Source organism: Mesoplodon mirus (genome assembly GCF_964341445.2).
Source record: "Mesoplodon mirus genome assembly, chromosome: 16".
Classification (NCBI taxonomy): Eukaryota; Metazoa; Chordata; class Mammalia; order Artiodactyla; family Ziphiidae; genus Mesoplodon; species Mesoplodon mirus.
The window spans coordinates 66,390,284-66,413,400 of record NC_138992.1 but is presented as its reverse complement, the minus strand read 5'-3'; the positions used below and the strand labels follow the sequence as shown (position 1 = coordinate 66,413,400).

Below are 23,117 nucleotides of genomic sequence, written 5' to 3'. Positions count from 1 at the left end.
TTGTTTGTTTTTTTGACATTGAGCTGCATGAGGTGCTTGTATATTTTGGCGGTTAATCCTTTATCAGTTGCTTCGTTTGCAAATATTTTCTCCCATTCTAGGGTTGTCTTTTGGTATTGTTTATGGTTTCCTTCGCTGTGCAAAAGCTTTTAAGTTTCATTACTTTCCATTTACTAGTTCATGATTTTTCTTGTCGTTATGCTTAGTGGAAAAGAGTCCACCTCAGAGGTTCCACACTGCATGATTCCATTAGATAACATTCTCGAAATGTCAGAACTATAGAGATGGAGAACAGATTAGTGGTTGCAAGGGGACAGGGACTGAGGGAATAGGGGAGTTCAAAGATAAAGGAGTAGGGGCTTCCCTGGTGGCGCAGTGGTTGGGAGTCCGCCTGCCGATGCAGGGGACGCGGGTTTGTGCCCCGGTCCGGGAGGATCCCGCGTGCCGCGGAGTGGCTGGGCCCGTGGGCCATGGCCGCTGGGCCTGCGCATCCGGAGCCTGTGCTCCGCAACGGGGCGGGGGGGCCGCAACGGTGAGAGGCCCACGTACAGCAAAAAAAAAAAAAGATAAAGGAGTAGCATGAGAGAGTTCCTTTGTTCCTTTGGCATGATGGACGTTCTCTGTCTGATCGTGGTGGTAGTTACACAAATCTGTACATCTCTATTGCATAGGGCTACATATACACACACACAAATGCCCGCATGTAAAATAGCGAAAACTGAATAAAGTTGGCCGTCTAGTTATCAGTATTATACCAACATCAGTTTCCTGATTTTGACACTACTACAGTTATATAAGGTGTCAGCATTGGGGGAAGCTGGGGGAAGGGGACATGGAACTCTACTGTTTTTGCAATTTCCTTTTAATCTATGATTATTTCAAAATCCAGTGGTTTTAATAAGTGTCCATTTATGTCCATGCATTCTTTTATCTTGCTGCCCCTGTATTTGTCAGGGACATGTTGTCCTAACAGATTTTGGGCTTTGTAAAGAAGGAATTGCTATTTCTGACACCACAACAACATTTTGTGGGACACCAGAGGTAAGAAATATGTCTCATTCATGTACTCATGTATAAAATGCAAAAATGAATCACAAATTGTATATATAAAATTTGAAATCAGAAATGTAGAGTAAAAATATTTTCAGCTTCCAGCCAGCTGGAAATATCTGATAATCATCCCTTCTGAACATTTAAAGTTTATTGATAGTTGATATTTTTTTAACTGCAATTTTGAGATACTACAGATAACCCAACAAAGATAAATTATGCTTACTTGTTTTTAATGTTAAAAGTTTACCTTAGTTTTCTTCAAACATTTGATTACATTTCTAATTCTTAAAACAAACAAACAAAAATCATGAATCAGTGATGAAAATGTCCAAAAATTAATTGAGGTAATGTTGGGACAACTCTGTGAATATGTTAACAGCCATTGAATTGTATACTTTAAATGGGTGAATGGCATGGTATGCGAATATCGTAATAAAGCTGTTTTTTAAAAGAAATAAGCTAAAACAAATATGGCAAAATGTTAACATTGCCTATATTTGGCTGGGAGCACTATTGGTTTCTGTTATATTTTTATACTTTTTGTATGGTTAAAATATTTTATAATAAAAATTGTTTAATGGAAGAAAATAAAGCAGTGGATATGGGGGAAAAATTACAAATCAGAATTTATTAACCAGACAGCCTATTCTCTAATCATTTTAACTAGCAGAAAATGTATCTTTCTATTTGAGACAGTAATAATAATCCTTAAAATTTATGTGAAAGCCTTGTTATTCTAACTTCACACATACATATGTTTAGTTTAAAGTGTTCTAATTTTAAAATATTGTGATCTTAATTGCAATTAATTGAGTAATTAAGATTGTGGAGTAATTGCAAATATCATGTTAAAAATGTGTGATAAAATAGCTCACATCAGATTTCTAATCAAGATGAGAAACTTAAAGTATCTATGAGTACAACTATTTACTTTGAAATGTATTTTTTCTTCCTTTTTCTCTCTAATCTAACCCTAGCTCTTGTATGTATTTGTCATAATTCTATTTTGGTTTATGTATGAAGAAACATTTTTCGTGGGTGTATATTCATTTAATAGTTAACAAAATCTTTAAGTCCTATAATTTTTAGAAGGGAAATAGAAGTTTTTTTGGTCATCTAAACCTAAATATGATCAGAAGTTATTAAACCCTTTTTATATATGTTGCCATTTCTTTGGATCACATAAAAAAGCTTAAGAATGTATTTCCTTATATATATTTCATGTGGGAAGAGGAAATATGTATTTTGGAATCTAAAATTCAAATTCACCATCTTATATGTGTGAAATCATGACGTTTAAATTTTTTACAGTTTGAAATGTAAATAGCCATAGAATAACTTAAGCAACTTTTCTAAATAATATGTTAAAGAATTGCTATTGTAATTCTTAAATAAGAATGCAATTTATTCTTTTTTCTTTCAATAAAAAGAAAAAAATGAATTGTAATTGCCACACTAAAAATTCTTTCTTCAGGAGAATCAATTATGAATAATGGCCATAAGAATTTCTAAAATTAATTTTGAGAAAGACTCCCCCCGCTCCCCCCCCCAAAAAATACCTACTTTACCTACTTAGAATTACAGTTTGTACATTTGTTGTCCTCTATTTGTCTTCACTACATCACAGTTTCTGGGGAGAAATGCTTGAATATGTGTATTTTGAAAATTATCCCAATTGATTCTGAAGACTAGCACCAGCCAAGAACCCCTGGTATAGAATGAGAATACCCAACCAACTGAAAATCTAGATAACATGTTTAATTTAGTGTGATATTACACCTAAAATTTATTAAATTTCTCAATTATTCCTAGATTTTGTCTTCAACTATTTATTGAGTTGCTCTAATATTTAATCTTTTCTATAGTACCTAGCACCTGAAGTAATCAGAAAACAGCCCTATGACAATACTGTAGATTGGTGGTGCCTTGGTGCTGTTCTGTATGAAATGCTGTATGGATTGGTATGTATTTCTCCTCTGTCATTATGATTCTAATATGTTATTTTTCTCTTTCTTTCAATAATCTTGTGGACACTTAGATAACACTAACAGAACAGTAGTAACCTGGCTAAATGAATCCAAAACCACATTAGGGATATGCACAAAAAAGAAAAACTTTTCATTTTCTTACTAATTTTTTATAATTGTTTCTCTATCATACTAATCACTACTTCAAATGTTCTCATCCCACTACATTTTTAAGAAATAGACACCAAGTTGTAACATTAAAATTACCCACTTTCATTCAGTTTGCTCCAGTCATTCTGCCTAATTTCAAAAAGATGAAAAAGATTTTATTTCTCAGAAGATAATAATACCTTTTGGTTTTACCTCGTGTTTTGTTTTTATAGGATTTAATAAGTTTACTGGTGCTCTGGTTTTTTTTATTACTGGGAACCCTTTATTCCCTTTATCATAAACATCATGTCTTAAATATTTCATTGGAAAAAAGTGATGTGTGCTGTGTAATCAGTTTCCCCAGTTTTTATTAATTAAAGACACAGTTAGCCAGAGCTTCTGATTAACGAGTCAAATTGTTTTACTACATTGAGTTAATATCATTCCAACCAAAAGCAAACAATTTTAGGCACTTTAATCAGCTTATTCCTTGCAGGAATAATGTATGTTTTTCTTTAGGCTTTTTTAAACATTCAGAATAGTTTTTAGGTTCCCTTTGTGGGCCTGTGAGTGGCCAGCAGCCTCAGGATGGTGACCAGGCTCTCATCGCCCACACTGCTGCTCCCACTAAGCTAAATCCGCCATCCGCTGAGACTTGAGGTGGTCTTGGCTTTTTTGTTTTGCTCTCTGTGTGTATGTGTGTGTGTGTTTCCCCTGAAAATGGGGGCGATCTCAGTGAAATTCAGTCCCCGAGGTATGTTTTAGAGCATCTTTTGTCTCATGTTGCTAACTTTGAATGATAGAGTCCTAATGACAGCCAATGCTGTCTCTTCTTTGCCCTTGACCATGATCTGCTTGTTAAAAGATCTAGTTTTCTGGTTATGCTGGTGACTTAGAAGACCTGATAACCACTTTATACCTTGCTTTCTTTAAGTGTTGGGTATTCGTCAGCCTGACATTTCCGAATCCTTTGTATTTCTTTAGAGGACTTTGAAAGTATAAAATATTATCATTGCATATAGAATGTAATTGATTCAAAAGGGAACATTTGAAACACATAGTTCATTAATGAGACTTATATTAACAATTTAAAAATAAAATTAGATTTTAAAAAAATGAAGTTTTTCTTTCCTATACAAAAGAAAAAAATAACAAGCTTGTAACTCCCTTAACTTTAAAAATTATTTTTACTTTAAACTTGTAACTCAAAAATTAACTGGCTAATTCTCATGTTGGAGCTGTACCTCAGGTCTGTAAGCTGTGAAAGTAGAATTTTAATTCTGCAGGACACTGTCACTGCCACAAGTTAGGTCTCATCTCCCCTAGAAATCTTTTTAAATTAGTTTATTCCCAAGTCTCAAGAAGTTATTTGTTTGATCTGTGTTGAATCTCTATTTCCAGTAATTCTATCATTATGCCTAATGATGAGGTTGGTAGTGGTTTTCTTTAAAGCAGATCCTGTTCCAACTTTTATACAATTTACACCTCTCTGCAGGTGTTATTGAACAAACTGACCCTAATTCATTTAGTGAACATGTATTAAGCTCTATAGCGTGCTGGGTTTTAAAATCTCTTCACATGGAAAGCCACACTGTAGGTGTTCATATGCCCAAAGAGGCCTGTGCTTTTCTGTACTTGTGCAGCCAGACTGCTCTTTGTACATCAAGGCCAAATCTAACTATTTTAACCCCATCTGTGCATAATTCAATTAGTACTAACTTTCTCCTCTCCCCCCCACCCCCAGCCTCCTTTTTATTGCCGAGATGTTGCTGAAATGTATGACAGTATTCTTCACAAGCCCCTAAGTTTGAGGCCAGGAGTGAGCCTTACAGCCTGGTCGATTCTGGAAGAACTCCTAGAAAAAGACAGGCAAAACCGACTCGGTGCCAAAGAAGACTTCGTATGTACATCTTTCCCAGTATCCTCTTTATTAAACTTGTTTATAATTTGAAGATAAATCCTTATTTTATGTGGTTTTTAGTGGGATGAATGCAGCTCTTAAAGAATAGCACCATGAAAAAGAAGCATGCTTGTTCCAACAATTTTCACCCGTGTTTAAAGCTCCTGCACAAGCATTTTTTTCATTTGATCTTCATAACAATTCGATCCTGTCCTTTTCATCCCCCATATCCAGCTTTCATACCCTATTATTTATTAGAATTTCCTACCCCCTTCTAAACAAATGCGCGGCATGCATTTTTTGATTGCCCAAACTCTTAGATCATTTTGTTTAACAAGAACGTAAGTGCCTTCTGACTGCATGAGGTAAGACCTTTTGCTTGAACTATCATTAAATCACTTTTTTTCCTGAGAAGTTAAATGTGACACCTCCTTGAAATAACTATGGGATCTGCAGGTTTGCTTTTGTTTTTTTTCCCTCAAATCAGGGTAATTTAATTGCTAGTGCAGTTACCAGTGTCGTGTTAGTGAATTCATGAACTACTGAGGAACATGAACCTTTAAATTCATTAAAATTTCTCAGGAAGTTTTGGGGGCTCTTTACCGGTCTTGAACTTGAGCTGTGAATAATAAACTCATCTGCTGCTGCTTTTCCCCTCCTGCACTCCCCAGTGCAGCAGGTAGCTCTGTCCAGTTTTCTCTCTAGCTTGGACTCCAGAGTCCATTGTTTCAGGGCAGTCTTCCTAATGCTTCATCCCTCCTTGTCTCTTGGTCCTTTTGTTGAATTCACGGGCAGAAATTGCAACCCTAGATGAATCCAGCTGTCACCCCAGGGCTGCTGAACAGTGCTGATGACAGTTGCACACCTGGGAATGTTGGAAGCCTTGTGAAGTCTGGTCATTAGTCTCCTCAGTGCTTCTGCAGTTCATGCTCCTACTCTCTGTATTAACTATTTTAGACCTTCTCTCCAAATTTCCAGATTCCTTTTCTTCTTCCCTTTTACCAGATGCTCTTGCCTTCTGTTGATATTTTATAGGGAAAATAGAATCAGCAGAGCAGAACTCACTCAGCTTCCTGCTGTCAGATTTGCAGACCTACATGCACCTGCCCCAATTGTTTCCTTCTTCCTAGTATAGTGGAAAAGGTCAGTTCCTGCCTTTACTGGATCCTGACCCCTTGCAAGGAGCCCTGTGCATGCTTTTTTCTGCACAGATAACTGCTCTCTTTTGTCCTGTATCCTCCAATACTGTCTCTTTCTCCCTTCATAGCCGAGGGAAAAGTTTGAAAGTTTTCGACATGAAAACCAAGTTGAAAGTTTCTATATTCATTCTCCCTTTTCCAGTCTCTTCTCATTTCTCAGTCTACCCCACAATAGCTACTAGAATTGTTGAGTACTTCTGGTCCTCAGATTGCATTCTCAGCAGCAACTTCCAGCCCTCTCCTGGGCTTCTGCACCAGCACACACTCCTCTCGTGCTTTCCTCTGTATTTCTGAGTCCTCCTCTTCACCCTGACTTTTAAGTGTTGCAGTTCCTTATGGTTGGCCCCAGACCCTTGTTTCTTCTGTTGCCTCTCTTCCTGGACAATCTCAGTTGTCCCTATGGCTTTGGTTGTGTCTTCATCTGACATTTATACCTTCAGTCTAGACCCCTCTCTAGTGAGCTCGAACTCAAAGAATACCTGCCTGTTCACCACCACGTAGATTCTAGAGAGTCCAGCATGTTCATAATTGAACTCTTGCTGTCTTCCTTCTGTGCTCTTCGGGCCAGAAATCTGAGAGTCATTCCTGACTCTTCTCTCTTCCTTTCTTCCGTATTCAACAAACAGCCAGACCCTAGTATATTTGCCTCCTAGATCTTTCCCGTATCCAGACACCTCTCTCTGCTCCCACTGCTACCACTCTTTTCCTAGCATTGTCATCTTCTGTTTGGCCACGATTGTAGCTGTTTTCCTTTTTCTGATCATGACTCCCCAGTCCATTCCCCCATTAGTCAGAGTCATCTTAAAAAGCAAACAAACAAAAAAACCCCACATTTGTGACATTCCCCTTCCTAAAGCTCCGTGGTGGAGTCCCATGACCCTAGAATAAAATCCAAAATTCCTAGCATAGACCCAGTGTGATGAGCCCATTTACCTCTTGAGATCCTCTTTGTGTGACAATCCCAGTCCTTTCCTATTCCGCAGCCATATGGGGCTCTCATTTTCTTGACCAAACTAAGCTCTTTGCCGCCTCAGGCCCTTTGTATTCTGCTTGGAATGTTCTCTCCTCATTCTTTTTTGTCTGCCTACTTCTTACTTATCTTCCAGAACTCTGGTCAGATACCACTTTCTCTGAGAAGTTTTTTTAAACCCATCAAACTAGGTTGGATCCTACTTTTTATACACTCTCATGCCTCCTTGTAGGAAGAAAAGCTAGAATCAATACTGTGCCGACTTTTGACAGTAGCAGCCCAGAGTGGAATCATTTTTGGTAGTAGAGCTTGTCACCTTGATCTTACCCCTGCCCCACTGTGTAAAAAACTCTCATTTAACACCTTTACCTCCCCTTTCAGTAATAATAATTCTTTGTACCTATGTAGTGCTTTATTCTTTCCATATGACTTTTATTTCCATATTTTCCAATGATTCTTGAAACAACCTATGAAATATCTAGGGCAGAAATGTTAACCCCACTGTACCTGTGAGGAAACGATGACTGTGAAGAGGATGTAACTTAAGTCCGTCATTCTGAGTAACTCTCCCACGTCTGCTCTGGGAGTCTTTTCACTACACCATTTGGCCAAATTGAATAACATAAACATGTACCTAAAAAGAACTTTTGAGGGACAAAGTAGAAATGGTTCGGTTTCATAAAATTCTTCAGTGCGTACTTAATATATTCTTCAGCATTAGTAAAACATCTGTTTCTTTACTATTCTAGCTTGAAATTCAGAATCATCCTTTTTTTGAATCACTCAGCTGGACTGATCTTGTACAAAAGAAGATTCCACCACCGTTTAACCCTAATGTGGTATGTTTACATCCAAATCTTTCTTTCTAAAATAGTGAAATATAGAACTGTAGCTCATCATAATTGTAGCAATAGATCTCAAAATCTAACCTGAATCAAATTGAATCAGTACCTAATACTTATGAAACATGTCACTCAGGATGTCTAGTACAACTGATAACTTCAAGATAACCCATAAGATTATAGTTACATTAGATTGATCAGAATATCTCCCAGAACAGTAATTGTGAAGTGCTTCTTAAGAGCATGTGTAAGAAAGCCCGACAGGTTTAAAAAAATGCAAATTAAAGTAACTGTGAGGCATCATTTTCATACCTATAAACCAACAGACATTTTAAGTAACACTAACACACAATTTTTTTCTAGATTGATATAAAAAAAGTCAAATAATGTTTGACTTGTTAAATCTACTGATGGAAACATTTTACTTAAAGGATTAACAATGTTGAAATGTTTGGAAATAAATATATAATGATAGGGAGATTATTAATAAATCATCAGAAGGCCAATAATGATGTTACTAATGATAGCTTCCTGTATGTAGGCATATATAATTTTTATGCATTACAGCATGTAATTTATGCCTCAAGCTACCAAGTTACTGCTATTACTCTTCTTATTATACATGTTTTATAAATGACGAAATGAAAACTCAGAGATGTCACGTAGCTGGTTAAAAGAGCAGACCTGAGATTCAGATCTGTGTCTGATCCCAAGGTCATTATTTTTTTCTATGCTTTCTTACTCTCTATTTCCTTTTCTTGTTAAGTAAATGATAATAATGATAATAAATATAAAATGAGTAGACGCTTGGAAAATCCTTATAATGTTAAATGAAAACATGGTAATTATCATTTTTGTGACATAAGATTACAGCAGTAAAAGTAACAGGTAAGGATGGGAAGAGAATATAAATCAAGACTGATTTGAGATTGCAGGATCATAGCTGAATTTGTTTTTCTTTTATTTAAAGTTTTTTGGTGTAGCTGTGAAGCTCGTGAAACACTTTTTTTTTAGAAAATTAGAGCAGGATAAGAAATCACTTCAGGAAAGTGTTATTTAGTGTACTCAGATTTCATTCAGGGTCAGTTTCAGTACATTGCTGATAGCTGGTATTAATTAATAGATGTGATACTGTACACTATAAATGTAACGACATTTGTAGACTGATTTATTTCATGTAGCTCATCCAGAAGTGTCTGTTTCAGAAGTGACTCCATTGGCAATAATTTCTGTCCTCATTTCTAGAATTTGCAGTAGGAACCCAGGACCTTTAAGAATTATTGTATTTTCTCCTTTATATTGAAAGTCTTACTGAGTTTAGTTATCCTCAAATGAACGTGTCATCAGGCTCATTAAAGCATTAGGGACCCCCTTCTAAGCAAGACTGAAAATGGAAACAGTGTTGACTTCAGAGGAGTCAGGCACCTCCGTGTTTGGATCCCTGCTGGTCTACAACTAATTAAACTTTTTAAAGCAAGACCTTCAAAGGAGAAGCTGTAAGAGGAAAAAACTGATAAATTTGACCACATAAAATTTAGAAATGTCTGCATGAAAAAAACACCGCAAATAAGAAACTGGGAGAAATTTCCCTAACACATAAAGCATTCTTACAAGTCATTGAGAAGAAAGACCACGACCAGTAGAAACATGGACAAAAGACACAAAATATTCAACTACAGAAAAATAAATGCAGATGGTTTTTTAAATATATTAAAAGATGTTCTAACTCACTGACTTTAAGGAATGCAAGATAAAACCCTAACGTGTTGCCATTTCTCATCTAACAGATAAACAAAGATAAAAAAATTAGCTCCTACGCTGCCTTCAGTACTTGTATCCTTCTACTTAAGCCTGGCAGCAATCCTACGAAATAGTACTGTTATTTTCCACGTAATACAGATGAGTTAACTTAGGCACAGAAAAGGTTAAATAACTTGCCGGAAGTTTAAAGTTAAAATTGCAGACCTAGAATTCGAGCTCAGGTGTTTTGAGGAGAGAGTCTTCTCTCTTAACGTAAGCCGTACAGTTTTATCCCTCTCAGTACTGGCCAGGAGCCATCAGGGCGTTCACAGAATGTTTATAAAGTCCAGTGAAGGAACATTTTTCATCATTTATTGAGCACCTTCTACGTATCAAATTTTGGGAACTTTATGTATTAACGCATCCAGTCCTCACAGTAAACTTAACAGGTAGATGGCAGTATTCTTATTTTACAGAAGAGGAAACAAGCTCACAGAGATAGGGTAGTTTATATAAAGAATTACAGCTAACAAATTTCACAGCCAGAATTCAAACCTTAGTCTTGTTCCAGTGCCCTTGCTTCTAAGGTTATAAATGAGAATTTGATGACTTTTTTTTTTTTTTTTTTTTTTTTTTGGCTGCATTGGGTCTTCGTTGCTGTGCATGGGCTTTCTCTAGTTGCAGCAAGCAGGGGCTACTCTTCATTGCGGTGCGCGGGCTTCTCATTGTGGTGGCTTCTCTTGTTGCAGAGCACGGGCTCTAGGCACGCAGGCTTCAGTAGTTGTGGCACATGGGCTCTAGGGTGCGCAGGCTTTCATTAGTTGTGGCGCACGGGCTTAGTTGCTCCGCAGCATGTAGAATCTTCCCGGAGCAGGGATCGAACCTGCGTCCCCTGCACTGGCAGGCAGATTCTTAACCACTACACCACAGGGAAGTCCTGATGACTTTTTTATATATACATGAGTTTAATTTCTAGCATTCTTTCTCCTCTGTTGGAGAATTTCTCATATGGAAGAATCTAGCATCCCGAATTTCCCTGGTCTCTGCTCTGCTGTTTGTAGACCACCAGGCTAACTGTGTCCTTGGTTTATACATGTGCTCTGAACCTGTTTAGCTCGGTTAGACTTGATGACTTGAACATTTTAAGGATTCCCTTCCTCTTAGAATAGAGATAACCTAGAGCTTCAGAGATGGGCTTTAAGAGTAAATCACCTGAATCTGTATCCCAGTTTTAATCTGTAAATAAATTGGAAGGGGAGAGTCCATTAGCTTGTATCAGATTCGTGAAGGAAGATTGACCGCTACCTTCGAGCCTAAGTAGCCACTATGCTTCATTTCCCAGGTTCCAGTCCCTTTAGGTCTCTAGAGCTAAGGGTGTCACAGCCGAATGCTCAGTGAATGACCTCTGTAGCATGAGAGTCACCTTTCATAATTGTACTTACTGTCCCTCCATTTCTTCATCAAAAGGCTTCAACGTCCCCAGAATTGAGAAACTGGATGGGCAGGCATTTTATGGAAGCGGAGATGCAAAATTTTCTCCTGAAAACCTCCCTGAGCCCCTTCTCTAAATTTAGAGGTGGTGATGGGTAGAGAGAAAGTGGGTCAGTTGCCGGGCCCAAGATTCAAATTAACATAGGCGAGGACCCTGTCACGCTAGCCTTCCTCACCCTTATCTTTCCTCCCCCCAACCCAACAACGAGAACCCTAACTGTAAGGAGGACCTGAATAATGAGAGTCGGGAAGAGAAAAGCAGGAAACGTTTCAAAGACATGGATGGAGTAGGAACACATCTAAACTTGCCAGGAATAAATAGACAAATTCATGAAGGGGCTTTAATGAGGGACTGAAGTAAGGGGAAAAAAGGTAAGGTGAGTAATAGTATGCTTTTTGACGTTTTAGGCAGGACCAGATGATATCAGGAACTTTGACGCAGCGTTTACAGAAGAAACAGTTCCGTATTCCGTGTGTGTGTCTTCTGACTATTCCATAGTGAACGCCAGCGTACTGGAGGCCGACGACGCCTTTGTTGGTTTCTCTTACGCACCTCCTTCAGAGGACTTATTTTTGTGAGCAGTCTGCCATCAAGAACCCATTGAGCAAATATAAGCCTACAGATGAGATGGAAACTCCTGTTTGTGTGAATATATTCAAATACGTTTAAGTAGTGCCTCATTTTTACATGTAATGTTAAAAACTATGAAAAATGTATTTTCTGCTGTATGCGAGAAAATAGGGCATTTCAGAGAACTACGTTTTGAATTAAAATTTGTATTCTTGTTTATTAAGCTTATTTTTAAACAGAAATTTTAAAAGCTACTGTTCTTAGCATTAACCTATTTTTAAAGAAAACTTTTTTGCTAATGACTGTTTTTTTTTTCCCTCTAGGTTTATGCTAACATCTACCCAAGATAGACTGTTTTTTAACAGTCTGTTTCAGTTCAGTTAACATACATTAATGCCTTCGTAGCTCTACTTTGAGTTCTCAGATCACAACTATGCAATTGGTACATGGTTGTTTAAGAAGAAACCATATCTTTCCATAATGAATCACTGTTTGACATAATCATTTCTTGGTAGGATTAAAATATAAAAGCATAGTTAACTCATTGGCTGCTAGCTAACGCTTTGAGTAACTGTCCATTCTGCAGATTAAATTAAGAAGTAACAAAAGGAAATCCTATGCTTTTGAAATACCAGTTCAAATTTGTGAATTATTTTTCCTCTGGAGGAAAAGTAAACGTTTAATAGTTAGAAATTTTAAGTATTCCCAAAGCTCTGAAGGGAAATAAAGTACTGCTGGATTTTTTTTTTAAGGCGGTGCCAAAAGTGAATGTCTCTGTGTCATGTATTTATATTACCAATACATTCTATTTATGTTCTTTTTGGTCTTTTGAATATTTAATATATTGTTAAGTAGGTCTCAATCTTGATATTTGTTTTTGCAAATAGCTATTCAAAACTATCTTCCTAATTGGTTGATAAGTAAAAAATATTGCACTGTCCAGAGTATTTACCTAATTGGGAAATAAAAAGTAGAATAGCAAATTATGGGTCAGTATAAATGTATACAGTTTTACTACAATGTAACAAAAGTTAAAAATAATTTAGGCAGATGCATAGTCAGTATCTTATGTATCTTAGTAAAAGTACAGGAAGCTGACCTTAAAATCATACTAAAAACCAACTAACTTGTATACTTGTAATTTTAAAAAAGAATATCTGCAGAAAAACTAAAACTCATGCTTACCTTGGGATTCTGATTCTTAGTTTAGAGATTTTTCAGGTCTTGTAGGAAACTGTGAAAGAGTTTAGTGACACAGTTTTGATGCTTCAGGAACAAGCATACTTTCCATGTATTTTCTCTTGAGAAAGAAATTACAAAAATTTTTCACACGAATACCCTTTAGCGTAAAATTGTTCAGCAGAAGGGGGGGAGGCAGAGTGCACTTTTGTTAGATTAGTAATGTTTGCATCCAATACACTGAATCTTCCTTTAGAGGTAAGACTTTAATAGCGACACTGTAAATATTTGGTTTATTTGGCACTACTGTAAGTTCTGCTTTTATACAAAGCTCTTTGCTTATTATAAAACAAAAACTGTAGTTTCTTGTATGATTTTTTTTACTCAGCCGTTCCTTAATTAAACTGCCAAAAATTAAAGTGCAATATTGTATATTTTTAAGAACAAATTTTAAATAGAATATTGATGTTTCTCAGATCACAGGAAATACAAATCTTATGTAGTATAATAAAAACTAGCAAAAAGATTAATGATCATCTAATGCCTGCCATTATTTTATCTTGTTTATTTTTTAAAATTTATTTATTTGTTTGTTTATTTTTGGCTGCGTTGGGTCTTTGTTGTTACGCGCGGGCTTTCTGTAGTTCCGGTGAGTGGAGGCTACTTTTCGTTGCGGTGCGCGGGCTTCTCATTGTGGTGGCTTCTCTTGTTGCGGAACATGGGCTCTAGGCACACGGGCTTCAGTAGTTGTGGCACACGGGCTCAGTAGTTGTGGCTCGTGGGCTCTAGAGCGCAGGCTCAGTTGTGGCGCACAGGCTTAGTTGCTCCACAGCATGTGGGATCTTCCCAGACCAGGGCTCGAACCCGTGTCCTCTGCATTGGCAGACAGATTCTTAACCACTGCGCCACCAGGGAAGTCCCCCTACCATTATTTTAAATTAAAATTGGTGATGCTTACAATAGTCATTACAAACTAATTATTCGTACATGTAAGGGAGAGAAGTATAAGATTTTAACTAAGTATTTGGGCATACATAGAAATTTCTAGATTATCATAGGCCGACATGTTTAATATTCAGCGAACAAAATCTCTTCCAAGTTTCAAGTTTATTTTTTTCCTCAGAGCATGCTAAGTCTTTTAGAAAAAGGTCTGCTCTTTGAATAGTTGAACCATTTCATAGTTATTGCCAAAATAAACTCAAAGATCTAAATGAAGAAGCCCTGACATTCTTCATGTTACACATACCTCTTATTGCCTATGGTACAGTGTAGGGCTTCCCAACCATTGTCATGGCACAGCACACACTGAAAATTACAAAATTTGGCACACCTGGGGTGAGGTGCCAGCTGATGTAGATGCTGGCAGCAGGTACTCTGCTCAAAAGTTTTTATGCCAAAATAATTTTTCAACTTATGAACCAACAAACACTGTTGGGATATAATTTCAGCAATGGCAAATGTTTCAAAAGTGATTTAAATATTTGAAATATTTATTACTATAAAATTTTATCACTATAAAAATTTACCATTACCAATATCTTTTGGCATACCTGAAACTTGTATAGTGATTATCCATAGGCATAATATTACAGACCTTTACACAGATATTTTATGACTCATTCTTTTGTACATCACATACTGTATGACAAGTGGGAGTGGTATGTGGGAACATTTTTAGTAGTGCTGGCATGATTTTCAATAAAGTGTGTTAAAATTGATAACTTATTTCCTCGTGTATGTAGTTTGGAAGTTAGCTCTGTTTTTGAAGTGGGATTTTCTGCCACTTGCCTGTAACAGCAGTTTCTACTTTTGTTGGTTTTTACAGATTATTCTATATCCCAAGGAAATTGTTCCATTTATATGAAACCCCAGAGTGTACATGGATGAGTTTCAAGTGGCAGGAGTACCTTGAAAAGATACACCAAGTTTTGTGTGTAAATAAAATCGACTTGGGGCAGGGAGTGCTGCATAGCTTTGTTTAGATGATCAAAAGGATTTACTGCTATAAAAAGACTGAGTTTCTTCTCTGCCACTTTTGTTCCCCTTCACTCACCTAATATTAAGAGGATTTGCTCTCTAATTTCCCTGAAAGCATTCCAATTGGATATTTATATCACTTACTTAGCATTTTTGGTGCAATTTTATATAATCACCCACTTGTAATTCTTTAAACATATTCCTTAAAGGGACCCACCTACAGAAAAGTATTTCTTATTTCACTATTTCTTTGCATTATGCCCATTTTTACAGAGGTACTTAAGTCAGAAAGAAATATAGCTGCCTCAAAATGGTAACTTTTTGATAATTTACCCAAAATCAAGATAGTAGAGAATAGTTTAAAGCAATATTATACAAAGAAAAAAAGCAAATATAGAAGTATAAATTCAGAGTGGTATTTATAGCAATGAAGTAGCCAATCAAAGGATCCTACAAATAATTTATTTTTACATATTGTACTGAAAATGACGGGTCACCATATGACTCTTATGGGAATAGTGTAAAACAAAGAATTACATTACTCTACATAACCCTGCTTACTGTAACAACCATGCCCATTTTGTGTTTTTACTAATCTTGTGTTTAAGTGCGACTGAAGTTTTTGCTGTAAATTCTCTTGCAGGAATATATCTCAGATTCATCCTTTTTTTTCTAATAAAATTTCAGTATTTCCACCTTATTAGGGAGCAGAGATTTCCACTCAATTTTAGTTAAATCTTTGTGGGGAAGTCAACAATGAGTTGTCAATATTCAAATGTTTTTATGTTTTATTAGTTAACTCTTGGAATCCAGAAGGCTTATATACAGTGAAACAGACCCACTCAAGGTCAAATTTGATCTCAGTGTGTTGGAGTTTTGGTTTTTTCCAGGTAGTGGTTTATATAGCCTTGCTGTGTTGAATTTTTCTCTTATACCTCAATGACAGCTTACTTTGTTAATGATTCATTGATGCTGCACACTGACACTTCTGTAATTTACTTCAGTAAGATAGCCCCTAGTGATGTGCTTCAGTTAGATATCAGACACAAAGCTTTGTGTTTGTCAAAACTCTTATGACTTTAACACTTGAGTGCTGTGCACTTTGCTGTATATACAGCAAATTAAACCTCAAAGAAAAATATTAAAAGGGAAAATAAAGTCAGTTACATGTAAGACAAAAATAAAAGTTAAATTATAATCCTGTCATCTTAATTATTTTAGCCATTGTACCACATGACAGAGAAGAGAATCAGGAATTTGGTCCAAAGGAAAGGTTAAAGTGGGGAAGATGTAGAAATAGCATAACCTGAGCCAATGCAAGTACACAAGAATGCATGACAAAGAGACTTCTGTTTTCCAGCTTCACATGGAAGGAGCTTAGAAGTTGCCAGGTAAAAAAAAGCTGAACACACATCAACAACCTTTCTTGGATACAGATGACAGTGGACGACACAGGACAGACTGCTGCCCCCAAGACTGGAGAGACCGACGGGCAAATACAGGGATCTGTGGCTTTACTGGAACAGAGGCATCCACCACAGGAGCCAGTGCAGGGGTAGGAAGACCTGAGCTGTATTGACAAATTGCTGGGGGCTAAGTCACAACTTTGAGACTTCAGAAGTCCAGGGGAACCTAGTCACAGGGATCCCCACAATTTTATGAGATTTACCTCCCGGGGCTCAACCAACTTCTCACAGATATTAAAGAAAAATTCCTTTGTGCTTCCAGCAGGAGGAGGGAAAATGAACCATTTTCAAATATGCCAGAGCACTGTGTTCTTAACAAGGCCCGCCCTCAGGAGAAACTAGTTAATCAGAACCTGACTGGCAGGGTTTTATCAGAGCCTAACTGAGGTGGGGGAAAGGAAATACCCAACTCCAGTTCATTCTAGCCATCCTAACCCACCTAATACAGGGTTGGGGGTGGGGAGAAGAAAACTGAGAAAGACACTCAGTTTGTGGGACAACTACAAAAGATGTAATATACATGTAATGAGAATACCAGAAGGAGAGAGAAAAGAACAGAAGAAATACTTGAAGCGATAATGACAGAATTTCTCCAAATTTCAGACACCAAACCACAGATCCAGGAAGCTCAGAGAACACCAAGCAGGATAAATGCAAAGACAACAAAACAAAACTATAGCTAGGCATATATTCTCAAACTACAGAAAATCAGAGACAAAAAATCCTGAAAGAGGCCAGAGGAAACAAAGGTATGAATTACATCTGACTTCTCAGAAACCGTGCAAGCAAGAAGAGAGTGGACTGAAATATTTAGTGTTGAGAGAGAAAAAAAAAAACCCCACCAACTTGGTGAAGGAGAAATAAAGACTTCCTCATACAAACAAAAATTGAGGTAATTTGTTGCCAGTAGCCCTGCCTTCCAAGAGAGTCTAAAAGAAGTTCTTTAGAGAGAAGGAAAATAATATAATTCAGAAACTCAGATCTACATAAAGAAAGGAAGAAGGAATCCAAGAAGAAGTAAGTGAAGGTAATATAAAAACTTATTTTTTCTTATTCTTAATTGATCTAAGAGATAACTGAAATAATAACAATGTATTTGATTATGTATGCTTACGTATATATCATATAAATATGCTTGCTTATGCTTTTATGTAAGTAAAACAAATGACCAAGGAGTGAGGAGGAGGAAGTAAGATTATTTTGTTATTCTAAGGTACGTCACTATACTATGAAGCAGTGTTGTTTGAAAGTGGGCCTTGATTAGTTGTAAATGTGTATTTACAGTCTAGGACAATCAATTTAAAAAAGGAGAAAAAAAGTGTAACTGACAGCTAAGAAAGGAGAGAAAATGGAATGAATTAAAATCACAAAAGGCAGAAAAAGAAAAGACAAAAATAGGAATGAGTAAAAAGGCAACAAATGGAAAGCAGTAACAAATATGGTAGATATTAATCCAACTATATCAATAATCACTCTGAACATAAGTGGTCTAAATGCACCAATTAAAAGACAGAGATGGGGCTTCCCTGGTGGCGCAGTGGTTGAGAGTCCGCCTGCCGATGCAGGGGACACGGGTTCGTGCCCCAGTCCGGGAAGATCCCACATGTCGCGGAGCGGCTGGGCCCGTGAGCCATGGCCACTGAGTCTGCACGTCCGGAGCCTGTGCTCCGCAACGGGAGAGGCCACAACAGTGAGAGGCCCGCGTATCGCAAAAAAAAAACACACACACACACACACACACACACAAAAAGAGATTTTTCAGAGTGGATCAAAAAACAAGCCCCAACGACATGTTGTCTATAAGAAATCCACTTTAAATATAAAGACACATATGGATTAAAAGTAAATGGATGGAGAAAATATATAGCTTATACTAATCAAAAGAAAGGAGGAGTAACTATTGATTTCAGACAGAGTAGACTTCAGAGAAAGGAAGGTTATCAGGAATGAATAAGGACATTAGGGACTTCCCTGGTGGTCCAGTGGTTAAGACTCTGCACTCCCAATGCAGGGGGCCCAGGTTCAATCCCTGGTCAGGGAACTAGATCCCACGTGCCACAGCAAAGATCCCGCATGCCACGACGAAGATCCCACATGTTGCAACTAAGACCTGGCACAGATAGATAAAACAAACATGATGATAAAGGAGTCAGTTCTCTAAGACATAACAATCTTTAATATGTATGATGATAAAGGAGTCAATTCTCCAAGACATAATAATCTTTAATATGCATGCACCTAACAACAGGGTATATAAATCTACATTAGGCATGCTTCAACACCCATCTCAGAAATGGACAGATCCAGCAGGGAGAACATCAGCGAGGACATAGTTGAACTCAACAACACCATCAATCAACTGCATAGAAGTGACTTCTGTAGACTGCTTCCTCCAAAAGTAGCAGATAACACATTCTTCTCAAGTTCACATGGAACACTCACCAAGATAGATCAAATTCTGGGCCAGAAAAAGCACAGTTTACCAAATTTAAAAGTGTAGAAATCATATAATGTGTTCTCTAAAACCACAATGGAATTAAACTAGAAATCAATAACAAAAAATAACTGGGAAGTCCCAGTTATATACATGAAGATTAAACAACATACTTAAAAATAATACATGGATCAAAGAAGAAGTATCAAGAGAAATTTTTAAATGCTTTGAACTAAATGAAAATGAAAACAAAATATCAAAATTTGTGGATACAAAGAAAGTAGTTCTTAGATGGAAATGTATAGCATTGAATGCATGTATTAGAAAGGAAGAAAGATCTAAAATCAATAATTAAGTTTCTATCTCAGGAAACGAAAAAGAAGGGAAGGCAGAGGGAACTCTAACTTTTACTCAGTTCTGCTGTGAACCTAAAAACTGCTCTAAAAAAATTAAAAGAAAAAAGCATGAGAGCAGGTCCTGTGTAGCTGCTGAAAAAGAAAAAATGGGAGAGGGGATGAGAATGGAAAGGGAAAGGACTTTGATTTGCATAAAATAGTCCTCTTCCACACCACCACCCCCAAGTTAAAAAATTAAAATGAACCTATCACTTATGAAGTATTCATCTTTATGAATCTGCCTAACAAATGCCCTATATGAGTGTACCTAAAAATAAATGTTGCTTCTTGCATAGGTTACTAGTTTTACACATGGGATACCTACTTTAAAATTTCAACCTATTGGGGGGCTTCTAATTCTCAACCTGCCACTGAAAATTTGTGATGTTCACTGATATTCTGTAATAATAAAATGCTGAGTATTTATAGCAGTGTATCAATAAGTTTTGGTTAATCAGTTGACCATAACAATTCATTTCCATGCCAAAGTAATAATGGAGTTTTAAATCAACCAAGTCCAGTAGAATCTTCTAATAGGTTTTTATGTTTTTAATAATACTTTAAAATATGTTAGACATAAGAAAAGCACTTAAAATTTTAAGTATTCAGTCCACTACTGCACATTGCAAACTCTCTGAAAATGATAGTGATATCTAGAATCAAAATTTCAATGCTTCTTATTTGACTGGTAGGGGAGAAAAGAGAAGACTCCTCAGGGTTTCCAAGGAGGGCTGGAGCGGCTGCTTTCCTTATGAAAAACAGTTTGGTGGGACTTCCCTTGTGGAGCAGTGGTTAAGAACCCGCCTGCCAATGCAGGGGACACGGGTTCCCCTACAAAACTTTAAACTATATATGAATACCTTTTTGAAGAATTGATTCTACCATAAAACACAAGATCCATCAGCAGACCATAGCCTAGTTCTTCTCATCTAAAATATCAATAGTGTTCATGACCACAGAATTGTACGAGACAGTTTTAACAGCCCTTTGCTGTTGCAAATTGATTTCTAGTTCAGCAAAATATTTTCCTCACCTCGTCACTCATATAGATTATATTCCCCCCAGAGAAACAAATTCTGTGGTGTTTTGTCAACCCTGTTAAATACTGAAGGGGTGGCTTCAGTTACTTTTCCATGGCATGTGGTCCAACCTTCCACCTCCTGATGCCCCACCCCCATGCATAACTGTACCAAGTAATACTAACGGGGGAGGACTCAGCACAAGTTTTGGTTTTTTGCTAACAGCTTTATTGGTATTTAATTCACATACCTTAGAGTTAACCCAGTGTCAAATCCACTGGCTTTTGCTTTCTTCAGAGTTGTGCAACTATCACCACAATCAATTTTGAACGTTTTCATCACCTTGAAAAGAAACCCTGTGTGGGTGGATAAACAAAATGTGGTATATACATAAAATGGAATGTTATTCGGCCTTTAAGAGGAAGTTCTGATGTGCTATGACATGGATGAACCTTGAAAACATTTTGTCAAGTGAAATAAGCCAGTCACAAAGGACAAGTACTATATGATGCCACTTCCGTGAGGTACCTAGAGTAGTCAAATTCACAGAGACAGAACATAGCATGCTGGTTGTCAGGGGCAGGTGGGAGAGTGGGGAGCCGGGAAATGGGGAGTTATTGTTTAACGGGGAGTGAGTTTCCATTTGGGAAGATGAAAAAGTTCTGGAGGTGGATCATGGTGAGGTTTCACAATGTGGATGTACTTAACATCGCTGAACTGTACACTTAAAAATGGTTAAAGTGGTAAGTTTTTTAATTAATTTTTCTTGTATTTATCTATTTTATTTATTTATTTATTTTATTTTTGGCTGCGTTGGGTCTTCACTGCTGTGTGCAGGCTTTCTCTAGTTGGGTCGAGCAGGGGCTTCTCTTCGTTGCAGTGCGTGGGCCTCTCATTGCGGTGGCTTCTCTTGTTGCGGAGCACGGGCTCTAGGCACGCAGGCTCAGTAGTTGTGGCTTGCAGGCTCTAGAGAGCAGACTCAGTAGTTGTGGAGCTCGGGCCTAGCTGCTCCATGGCATGTGGGATCTTCCTGGACCAGGGGTCGAACCCATGTCCCTTGCATTGACAGGCGGATTCTTAACCTAAAGTGGTAAGTTTTATGTATATTACCACAATTAAAAAAAAAAAAGACCCATACCCAATAGCAGTCACTCTCCACCCCTTAAGCCCCAGGCAACCACTAATTTATTTTCTCTCTCTCAGATTTGTCTATTTGGGACATTGCACATAAGCGGAATCATACAATATTTGGCCTTTCCTATCTAGCTAAATCTTTTGCTTTACATAGTATTTCCAAGGGTCATCCATGTTGTAGCACATTATTAGGACCTTATTCCTTTTTATGGCCAGATAACATTACGTTGTATGGATATACCACATTTTATTTACCTATTTATCAGTTGTTTCCACTTTTTGGCTATTATAATACTATAAACATCAATACTATAAAAATTCACATATAAGTTCTTGTGTCAACATATGTCTTATATTCCCTCTCATATTATCTATGTATAATATGTAATCTGTGACATGCAACTGTTGGGTCATATAAAGAACTCTGTGGTTCTTTATCAGGAAATTTTTCCAAATTGTCTCCACCGTTTTGCATTCCCACCAGGAGAGTTTTTAGTAAGTTTTTAAACAAACAGGGACACCGTTGGCCTGCGATAACAACGAAAACCGAGGGTCTTTATCTTTCGCTCTGTCCCTTGCCCCGCAGGGAGGAAGCACGAGCGACTCTATTAAAGAGGGTGGAGGGCATGTCAGGGTAGTTGCCTTGATGACCGGAAGGGGCGGTTCCGGCAGGCTCCGCGCAGCCAACGGCCGGGAAGTGCGCGCATGCGCGCGTGGGCCTGCTGGTTCCCGGGCTCTGGCTTGAGGTGGCGCGCGACGGACAAAGCTCGGTGGGTGCAAGAGTCGGGGAGTGGGGGGGGTGGTCACACACTGCTGGGCTGGGGTCCGCAGTGCTGGAGGTCGCTTCTGAGGGTGGGACAGGCCCTGGAGCCCAGGGTGTGAGGCCGGACTCGCTTTCCATCCACTTTGGTTGTGAGGTGGTTTCCTGCTGCCGCGGCCCTCAGAGAAGACACGCCCCGCGTCTGTTTCAAGGGAACCAACACGGGTTCTTTAGGCTGCGGGAAGACCTGTAGCATTTTATCCCGGTTCGCATATTGGGTGCTTTTCCAAAGACGTCCATGTCTTTTCCTCCACTTTCCCATACCTTGGAAATGCATCCCCTCCCAGGACGACGCCCGCTTTACCCACGTGATGCCCAGAGCAGCGTTCTCTCGAGCCTTTTGTAAGTTCCTGAACGCCAGGCCCTGGTTTATGTCGCCCTAGTGCTTCTGTCTGTCTGGATGTCCCAGGAGCCCGTCAGAGTCGGCATATTTCAAAGGAGCTTTACCTTATTATTTCCGTCCTCTTCTGGCTTCCATATTTCCATTAGAGCGGCGTCATCCACCCACCCTCACAGAGCGGATACCATGCCCAGGGTGAAATCTTTAAAAAAAAATGTCTGGAATCCAGCCTCTCCGTTCCATTTCACCCCTAATGCCCTGGATTGGGCCATCCATCTCCCAGGACTATTTTCAATACTTAGAAACGGATTATTGACACTTCTTCCTCTATTCCAACCCACTTTCCGCACTGGTGGCAAGTACTGATTTACAAAATAAAAATCTGACCATATGACTCACCTGTGAAACACTTTGATGGTTTCCCTTTGTCTGTATAATCATCGTGGACTTCAAACTTTTTCAATCTGGTT

The 23,117-nt window shown here is 38.0% G+C and overlaps 2 protein-coding genes across 20 annotated transcripts in view; both read left to right on the top strand.

Moving 5' to 3' along the window:
* The window catches only part of SGK3 (serum/glucocorticoid regulated kinase family member 3), a 117,694-nt gene extending 105,042 nt beyond the window's left edge, over positions 1-12,652 (top strand). For all 19 annotated transcript variants that reach the window (XM_082601702.1, XM_082601697.1, XM_082601701.1 and 16 more), the window contains 5 exons: positions 955-1,041; positions 2,919-3,014; positions 4,915-5,070; positions 7,989-8,078; positions 11,721-12,652. In XM_082601702.1, the coding sequence (XP_082457828.1) occupies positions 955-1,041; positions 2,919-3,014; positions 4,915-5,070; positions 7,989-8,078; positions 11,721-11,891 (600 nt within the window). In that variant the 3' untranslated portion in view covers positions 11,892-12,652. The remainder of the gene's footprint in view (positions 1-954; positions 1,042-2,918; positions 3,015-4,914; positions 5,071-7,988; positions 8,079-11,720) is intronic.
* A 3,763-nt stretch (positions 12,653-16,415) lies between these two features.
* Positions 16,416-23,117, top strand: part of MCMDC2 (minichromosome maintenance domain containing 2) — a 45,046-nt gene continuing 38,344 nt past the window's right edge. Inside the window, exons 1-2 of the mRNA XM_082601713.1 lie at positions 16,416-16,594; positions 17,109-17,532. The gene's annotated coding sequence lies outside the window, so the exon portion shown is untranslated. The remainder of the gene's footprint in view (positions 16,595-17,108; positions 17,533-23,117) is intronic.